The 10,161-nt window shown below is 41.7% G+C and overlaps 1 protein-coding gene across 1 annotated transcript; it reads right to left on the reverse strand.

The window, feature by feature from the left end:
* Nucleotides 1-3,240: 3,240 nt before the first annotated feature.
* On the reverse strand, nucleotides 3,241-6,675 carry LOC117494871. The gene is made up of 2 exons (XM_034145869.1): nucleotides 3,788-6,675; nucleotides 3,241-3,738 (listed from the first exon to the last, which is right to left on the reverse strand). Exon 1 carries the CDS (start codon nucleotides 5,374-5,376, stop codon nucleotides 4,123-4,125), a length of 1,254 nt encoding a protein of 417 aa, XP_034001760.1. The 5' UTR covers nucleotides 5,377-6,675; the 3' UTR covers nucleotides 3,241-3,738; nucleotides 3,788-4,122.
* Between the last annotated feature and the right edge of the window lie 3,486 nt (nucleotides 6,676-10,161).

The raw sequence follows: 10,161 nt of genomic DNA on the forward strand, positions 1-10,161 counted from the left end.
GTGGATTTTCCATATCTCTGGCCACCCTTGCTCGATTTTGATGGTTGACACCTCTTTCTGACTGTTAGAGCCAATATAATCGATGGGGGAGTCCCCCACACACACTCATTGTGAAGAGAAAAGGTGGGGGCTTCGCGCATGTAATTTTCAATCAGAGTGAACCTATCTCTAGCTTTGACATCTGGAAACGGAAAAGCAGTTTTAATGCTTATGGATTATCAGAAATAATTTCAAAGGGACACAGACACATTAGATTAACCTATGGATTAACTTCAGCAGCGTTTTTATCATTTTAATGTCATTGAAGACCAATTTGGAGAGACCATAGAGCCAAGGTAAAAATGTTAGCATTTTTAGCTACCTAGCGTCACCTGTTTTGATGTCCGTTTTTGCTTATAACGTCGCAAATACGTATAATTCAGTGGTAATGTTGGTGTCAATAGATTCTGTGTCACCTCACGATGTGAATCGATGTGTTGGATGTGGTGAAAAGATAAATAATAAGGTTTTGTGAGTTATTTTCGGTGCAGTAAGGTGTTAGCATCTTTCGCTCGTTGCTAATTCAGAGGCTCAGTGTTAGCATTGTGGGTTTTCTTTTAAAAAGAAAAAAAAAAATGATCAGTGAGATGAATTTCTTCCCGTTACATGGATATAAAACATTCATAATTTTATTAAATGAACATGCCCTCAGACACTGTTTCCTGCAAGATGTTGCGGCAGAGCCCCGGTACCGGGGTCTCTCGGGCTTAACAGGTTAAGTACAGTCCGCGGCACAATGAGTGCAGACGTCGATGTGTCCCATTCTCATTCATATCATATCACATCATAATGTATCATATATTTCCTTATCTGAGTCAGCTTCTTGAGCCGTATCTGGCCGTGCAACACTCACAGTGTCACATACTGTATGCAGAAGTATTATTTTAAGCAACACATTAAGTTGACGAAACACTCGAGTCAAATGTAATTAAAGTCAGATCGACTCGTGTCTTGGACGGGGCAGTGATATTATAAACCTGTTGATGTACGCATTCAAACGCTTTTTCTTTTACCAGCTGTATTCACCTTGCAGGTGCAGCTATGTGGCTTTTATCCTGGATAAAGTGTTTAACCTGTTACGCACCTTCCGCCCGGGCGGATAAACGCGTCATTTGCAGGAAACAATGTTTAAGGAATCTTAATATTGAATAAAACTATGAATGTGTTATATCCATGTAACGGGAAGAAACTCAGCTAACTGATCTTTTTAATTTTTTTTTTCAAAAAAAACCCACAATGCTAGCACTCAGCCTCTGAATTAGCCTCGACGAAAAAACGTAACCTACAAAGGCACTTAAACTCACTCACAACTCCCTTATTACTTATCCTAGATGCAAAACCAACCACTCGTTTTTGGTGTCCTGGAGACACTGAATCTACCGGTGCCCACCTCAACACTCAGTGATAAACATTCGCGACGCTATAAACGAAAGCGTACATCACAACATGTGGAGCTAAGTAGCTAAAAACGCCAATATGGCTTACCTTGGTCAAAACTGGTCTTCAATGGCATTCAAACGATACAAAAACGATACTGCAGTTAATCCATAGGTTCATCCTATGTATCTGTGCCTTCTTTGAAATTATTTCTGATAATCCATAAGAAATAAAACGGATTTTTAGTTTCCAAACTCCAGAAGGAGAAAATCTGCAAATCCAGTTTCAGTTCTAGACGCGTAGCCCCCACCTTTTCTATTTACAACGAGTGTGTGAGTGGGCCTCCCCCTTCGATTCTATTGGCTCTAACGGTCACAAGGGTGTGTCAACCAACCAAATCGACCAAGGGGGGCCAGAGATAGGTCAAATCCACCCAAATGACCCCAGAAGTGGGGGTTTTTGGCTAAATCTCTCTAAAAAGGTCAAATTTCACTTGTTTTGCATCAATCTTGATACAGGGTACTTATTATATGTTGTACTTTGGATTCTTAAAGCTTTTAGTCTACTAACCCATCATCCAAGGGTAGTTTTCACTATCTGTAAAAAATAATTTTTGGACGGACACTATAATTTACAGTTTTTTACTATGTAAAATCTGAATTTTCTTTAAAATAAAAAACATTTATATTGATTCTGACACTTCTACATTCAAGTCACAGGTTTATCATTACTTTGAGAACAAAGATTATTAATTTAACCCTTTTAGAAGGGAAGATATGGTCATTTGTTCTGGGAATGTCATTTTCGAGCCTGAGACCTGAAAAACAGGCTCAGAGTGGAACAGGTTAAGTCATGGATGTTTAAAGTTTAACTTCTTCATATTTGACTAATATTAAAGTTCACTTTTCATTCAGGAAGTATGACGCTGCGCTGTCAGTACGCTTGTCCATGTTTGAGATTGGTCGAATGCTCCAAATACCACCCCTTTCATGTGAACGCGCACCTAACTAGATAGGACACGGCTGGCTTGAGCTTGATAACCAGCGTCGTAGTACAGCTTAGCGAAAAGCGCGTATGTTTTGGATTGGGCCAACCGGCTAACTCAAACATATCCAGGTTAGGTTGAACCAGCTTCGTAGTACAGGCCTCAGATCTCCTTCTATCTTATTTTTATAACATATTACATAATTGGCAATAACAAGTTCGTCCTGACTTGATTAAAGCCTACTGATGTTTTCAAGAAAAAGACAAAACAACAATGTATGGCAGCACATTTATTCACTGGTGACAACAGAGTAAAACATGACATTGCTCATAGATAAAAATACAGATAGATTAAATGATCCGTCATCTGGGCAAATAAACAAAGTATACATCAGAATACTTAAAGTGGACCTATCATGCTATATTTGAATAATATAGTGTAGGACCATACCTATACAGTATAAGGCATATTTATACTTTTTTTTTTTCAAAATACCAAACAGATCATGCATTTTAGCCATGCCTCATTTTGCTCAATTTGACATTTTTTAGCTCTGTTTTTGCAAGGGCAGATTCTGTGAGAACAGCACCATCTACAGGCCTGGCATATGTACTACAGCGTCTCCAGCGCTTTCGAACGGCAATGGCCGTGGCTGTCTCCTCCTGATTGGTGGAGTTGGCCCAATAGCCGTAGCACCACTGTCCTGACGTCAGGACAGTGTTCAGTGTTCAAATCTGGATCAGTTTTTATCAGATCCGTTGCAGCCACTTTTTTAGAGATTTGGGTATGGAGGAAAATAGAGAGGGTTGTGTTTTCTGACACTTGGTGAGTTCCCTGGAACACCGCGGACACATATTCATGTATAAAAGACGTACAAAAGTGCATTTTGCATGATAGGTCCCCTTTAAAGAAAAAGACTCTGGAACATTGTATTGAGAACAAGTGATGCAGCGCCCTCTGTTGGCCGTTAGAAGCAATAAAATATCAGAGTCCTTGCACTAATCTGCAGAGTTTAAGCATTGCATCTCTAATACAAACAAGTTTAACCATCCAGACTGATAAAAACAACATGAATATGTCAAGGAAATAAAAAATTGCATTTATTTTGCAAGCCCAATAGAAATCCAGAAGTCAAACTAAAGCTAGATTGATTTTTAAATAATCCACATTATATATGAGTTAACTTTCATGTATTATTGTTTATAAAACGGACAAGTCAAATCAAGCAATCTGATTGGTTCTTAGCCGTGATATAATATCGTATTCTTCTCTCTCAATGCTGCCGAAGGTGAACTGATTTCCCTGCTGGATCTCTGACCGAGGAAGAGTCTCCTCGTCTTCCTCCTCGTTTGACACAGACGAAGGGAGATCAGGCAGTGAGACCACCTGTTCAACAACACTTTTCCTACACTCCGAAACAGGCAGGTCAGTCGACATCCTACGGCTCTGTGCACACGTAACAGTACAAACTGGAAACACCCTTGGAAATTGCAAACCGCTCTCATCTTGCTCCACAGATGCCAATGGTCTGGAAACCACCACAGACGGTGGCACACCAGCCCACACAGCACTTCCAGCGAGATCGTTGCCCAAAATCATCTGTACCCCATCAATTGGCAACGCGGAACGCACGCCGATAGACACAAGCCCCAGCACCAACTCACAATCCAGCACTAATGTATGACGTGACACGGGACTCAAGCCCATCTCCATGCCCCTCATCAACACAAAATCCCCAGTCTCTGTCTCTGAGACGAAAAAGGCAACACTGACTCAACAATAAATGAGTATCTAGCTGCTGTGTCACGCAACACCTTAATCGGAACATACTTGTCACTACCGACTACTGACACAACGGCTTCCGTTATGAACGGCTCAAAACCAGAACCCACATCCAAGTCGGCACAAACCAGCTTCTTATCAGGCACCATGCCCGATCCTACACCCTGCGGCTTTTTAACCAAAACGGCAGAACAACACATAGCTGGAGCATGTGTTGAAACACGAGGCTTCCCCTCAGGTTCCAGCAACGGACACTGCTCCTTCCAATGACCCTCTTCTCTGCAATAATGACATTGGCCCACTCTGGCGCCCTCGGATCGCCCCGGACCTGCAAATCTACGTGAGGAGCCTGGTGAAAACTTTGCACCACCGCGGGAATAGCCAACATCTTCTCCACGTCTCCAATCACCCCTAGAACACTTCTCAGTAAAACTGCCCTTATGCGTCAACACAAAATCGTCCGCTAATTCAGCAGCTCTAAGCGCGGTGGAAGGTTTCTGCTCATTTACATAAGTGACCACACGCTGAGGGATAACATCTTTAAATTGTTCCAATACAATGAGTTCACAAAGACCGTCAAAACTGACAACCTTTGCTGCCGCGCACCACCGCTGAAAATGAGAAGTCAAATCACAGACAAACTCCACATGTGTCTGCTTATCCCCCTTGACCCAACTTCTGAACCTTTGACGATACGCTTCAGGAACCAGTTTGTATGATTTTAACACCGCTGATTTTACTCTCGCATAGTCCAAAGCATTTTCGCCACAAACAGCTGAATAGGCCTCCTGTGCTCGCCCAGTGAGTACACACTGAAGTAACAGCACTCTGTCCGAATCTGACCAGTTTCTTGCCCCTGCTATGCGTTCAAACAGAGTAAAAAAAATGTCAGGGTCACGCTCATTAAACTTTGGCACTAACCGCAAGTAAGAAATAATATCGCCACTACCTGATGCCGACCTATCAGAACCATCCTCCACCGGAGAAAGCTTGCCCTCTCCAATCAGCCGTAATCTAGCATGTTCCACCTCACATTTCATCTTTTCCACCTCCAGCACCCCCTCACATTTCATCTTCTCCACCTTCAGCACCTTCTCCACCTCTAAACGCTTCTCTACCTCCTGCTGCTGACCCCTCAACTCCAACCTCTCCTGCTCCAACCTCAATTTCTCCTGCTCCAACCTCAACTCCATCCGCAACCTCTCCTGCTCAAAAGCTCCTTTTGCTGCTCGAACGTCAAACCAGCTGTCTGAACCACTACCGGCACGACCCCTGCAGCACCAGACTCACTCTTCTGCAACACCCCCTGCTCAAACAAAGATGACATGACAGCCTTAATCTCATGTTTCCGTTTGCTCCCTACAACAGCAATTTCATAATGCTCTGCAATTTCGACCAACTGCGCCTTCTTGCAATCGTCTAAGAAAGACACTGAGGGCATCCACAAACGCCGACAAAGAAGCCATAATATACTACCTATAACCAAACAGAAAGCAAAGTATTAACCTGCCAACACGCAGGGGCAAAAGACAAACCCCAACAGAGAATTTCCCCCTCACTGCCTAACCAAAATCTTGCTAATCTCACCTAGTCTTCATGTGGCTTGCGGCGGGTAATTACGCACTGGAACCCGGCGGAATTATGGAGCGACCTGCACGCAGGCAACACCACAAAATCATGTGAACGTGCCCCCGAGACAGCTGTCCGAAAACAGCTGACACTAACCACGTCGCCACAACACTATGAAAAAAACAAACAGACGCAACCCAAGGGGAAACACCACTTAAGCCTAGCGGGGAAAATGTCTTTACAAAAGCGTAACAAACAGCAACATCTTACCTTCTGATTGGCACACAAAACCTGACGCCATGTCAAACACTAAAGCTTCCTGAAACACAAAAGACATGATGTGTCTCCCAAATAGCAGCGCCAAGCCAGCACACAGCTGGACCACATCAACTAATTAGCTGCTCAATGACACCATGTGCTCTGAGCCCTACACAAACTTTTAACCAAATAACCCGTCGGACGAGCCCCCATTTGTTACGACCTGGCTCAAAAGGCCACAACAAAGAGGAGACACACCATGTCAACGGTTACTAAAATATGGTTATTTAACCAAACAATTCAAATTAGCCAAATCAAATGAAGTGCAACAATAAGTAAAGCATGAGGTGTGGACGTCAGTGGTATCAGTAGTGTAAATGCAGGGTGAGGGTTGCATGGACGTATATGTGTGAGGGTGTTGAGGTGCACAAAGTAAAGCAACTAAAGTAACAACAGCATATACTCAACAAAACCGGAGGCCTGTAGGGAAAAGCAGAGCGAGCACAGAGAGGCTTTAAATAGCTGAGTTACTGCAATCAGTGCAATCAACACAGCCCAGACAGGACAGCCACACCCTCTCTAATGATGGACCCACAGGGGCATCACAGTATATCACAGGTAGAATTGTAGTTACTTTTCACGAGTCATGTATCCCTCCGCGTCTGAGAAAAAGCTACAACCGTTACAACTGTTACATTACGTCCGTTACGAAACTAACTAACTAACAAAGCTCAAGATGGAAACATTTAAGGTTAACTTCGACCTCCGGGGTGGCCTCACTATGGAGGAGTGGATTGAGCAGTGCCTATCTCCAGAAAGCACCTAAACGACGACATGCAGAGCCACATGAAGAGCAGGTAGACCAACTGGAAAAGTACCACCATTCAAATAGCATGGGCCGAACCACGCCTGTCGTGAGCTATTGCTTAAATGTATTAAGTTTATGCAAAGTTTATGTAATTAACGTTATTTTCTTCCTTTTTTGTTTGACAAGCTAAAATCTATTTAAATGTTTGGAATTTATTTTTATTTTTGTACTTAAATGTGGGGTATGTAATTTTGGAGAAACCAGCTCGAGTGCGCTAGAATTTGAAAGTACGCAGCCGAAAAAAATCTGCCTCTTCCTTCAGACTTCCTTACAGAGCCCCTCCTCCAACACACACGAACGCGCACATGACCAATGAGGGCACGAGATAAGTTTGTGCACAGATGGAAGGCTGACAGGCAGGTAGGCCATCCAGTTATTTTAGCCGGGCCGGCTCAGATGATTGGTCGTGCTTTTTACAGCGCCACGGCTTCCACAGATGACATTTTTTTATGTATCTATTGTCAAAGCATTTAATATATTCATTGCTATCGGGATGTTAAGAGCATTCCATGGAATATAACAAAAAGTGTTTCTGAAGTGAATTACATACCCCACCTTTAAGTAGGATAATCCATAGTTTTACATTTATAGGCCTGTACATGTATTTCATTTTCTTCAATCAAAGAGAGTAACTTTCTTAGTATGACTGTCCTGTTTAAAAAGATAGAGATAAAGAATTCTTCTGGCACATCCATCGTTTGTGGTCACCACAGCTCACTGATACCCAATTGTTTTCTCTCAGGACAGAGATTGCACAGCGACCGTCAACAGCCTCTGCATTAAAGGAGCTGAGGATGGAAAATGATGTTTAGACAAAGGCTGATAGATGTTATTATTCAAAGTGTTTAGCAATGAATCTCTTACCTATCAGTCAGATCACTTCCATTCACACACATCCGTTGAACTCAATCCTTTTTGGTGTCATGTCTTGTATTTTGCTGTTTCAAGTTCTTCTTCTGTGTCTCCAGCTCCTGGATTCGTGAGTACAGCTCGGCATTGTTTCCTGAAAGTTCATAGGTCACTACAGACACAGACAGAGGAAGGTGTTGGGCTGTAAGGCTTGTGTCTCTGAGTGATTTAATGTTCTTGATAAACATTGAAGAATAGGTTCACATGTTTGCTTCACATAGCAAAGAGCTAACTACATTTGGAAAGTGACTGGTCTCCTCTGTATTGTAGACATCTTACAACAGCTCTGACATTTCAAACCACTGCCTTTTGCAAAATATGGAGAACAGGAAGACACCTTCACACACACACTTCCCCCTTGACACACATTACAGCCTCCTATTGCAGAATATTTGCAGCAAACGAGAGGGGAGATGTGGTTTGGTCAACAGACAGAGTTACAGAGCTTCAGGTCACATCTAATACAAACTGTTGAACTGACATTCACACAGAAGATACTCACAGTAGATACGGAGACCCATGATGGCTAACAGTATGAGCCACCAACACACTGCTATCAGAAGAAAAAACCTCCGGCCTGAAAAATAATAATTCAGTTAAAAAACCTAAACAACATGACAGTCACAGATGCTTAGGATACATTTAGAACAAAAAGACACGATTAAATGTTCACACTTTCAACTTTCTTTACTCCCATTCTTGAACACTGTAAAGTATTAACCCATCACTGTACCCTGTATGCAAGGGCTGGCTTGCCTTCTCTAACTGTACGGAGGCTCAGTCACTGGTACATTTTTATATATAAAGCCATGTTAGGGAAACTTCCATCCTACATCTGCTCCCTGATCTCACGGCGAATTGTAAGTGGCTACTGCCTGAGATCGCATGCTGTGGTTTTATTAAATGTGCCAACTGCTAGGACTGTCTTAGGGAAGATAGCATTTAGATGCACAGCTCCACTGTCCTGGAATAGTCTGCAATTGAAATGGAAACTGAGCAATCTGGTGCCACTAAATGTTTTTAAAGCTCGGTTGGATGCTACTCAATCGGAAGCTGTTGGTACCTGTTCATGTGGATAGTTATGTAAATTGTAATCCCTGTAATGCTACTGTATGATGTCCTTTTTGTTGTTCTGTTTATGTTTTTAATGTTTCATGTGGAACCTACTTGAGCAGGTCTCCCTTGAAAAAGAGATCAATGATCTCAATGGGATACAACCTGGATAAATAAAGGTTTGAAATGAAATGAAAAGAACACTATGATTGCTGCATAAATCCCATTGATGACAATATAAAATGTGAATTGTTTTCTGTTCATAATGCACCTGGACGGGTTCTCTTTTTATCCACAGCGCCTCTTGAGGCATTAACATAGTCTTCTTCTTCTTCTTCTTCTTCAATTTCCTCTGAAAGATAAACACATCATTTATATTTGAGTGCAGTTTTACTCCCAGTATGTTGAGCATCCATGAGGAACCATTGTACTGAAAGATGGATTTTGGGATTAAATCGATATTTAAAAACAGTTGCAGTTATGTACGGAATCAGAAGCAGAAGTCAACAACGCACTTCTACATAGAAAGATAACAAATGTGTTAAGTCTTAATGTATGAGTAACGTTCATCTCCAGATATTAATCTAAAGCAGAACTAAAAACCACACACAGAGAATTGTTCGGTTCTCACACTGACTTTTTCTTTAAAATAACAAACAAATATCTTTCTGCTGAAACTAAAAACCCTTAGACAAACTACAATATTCTTTAAATAAACACATTTATTTTGTCATAAGAAGATGTTGATACATCGCCAGTTTCTTACTACATTTATTCAGAGAGAAACAAATGCATTGAATTTATAATTCTGTGTTTATCAGAGTTTGAAAATCACAATTTTAAAGATCACATTTGAAATAAATGTTATTTTAAACACTTTGTTGCTCAGATCTGATCAAGCATCAGAAACACTATAAACAGGAAAGAATGTAGGCAATGTTTCGGTAAAAGAAAAAAGCAATGTTTTACACACTCACACATACAAATTAGAAAATATTTAATTACCCATTTCCTGCTGAGTTCTTCTGTTCATCGTGGACAAGAGTCTGAAGTCCTGCTGCAGACCTGAGGCTGTTAGAGAGCGTCTGCTCTGATGTGACGCTCTTTAGGGGACTTCTGCTCTGAGGTTATGGTATCGGTGTTTTAAAATACTTCAGTGTCAGACACGTTGCAACCTATCGAATAGTTTTGACCTTATTTGGCTTGATTTACGTACTGATAACTTCGACGAGCAATATGAAAGAAAACGACAAGGACAAACACTTAGTCTCTTTAGAAAGCCCTTCTGAAAAGCCCAGTGTGCTCTGATTGGCTTTCGGTA

The sequence above is a fragment of the Trematomus bernacchii genome, unplaced genomic scaffold, assembly GCF_902827165.1.
Source record: "Trematomus bernacchii unplaced genomic scaffold, fTreBer1.1, whole genome shotgun sequence".
NCBI classification, from domain to species: domain Eukaryota; kingdom Metazoa; phylum Chordata; class Actinopteri; order Perciformes; family Nototheniidae; genus Trematomus; species Trematomus bernacchii.

What these genes read in the sequence shown, in the direction of transcription:
- LOC117494871 (XM_034145869.1), bottom strand. Translation starts at nt 5,376, where the DNA reads ATGGAGTTGAGGTTGGAGCAGGAGAAATTGAGGTTGGAGCAGGAGAGG.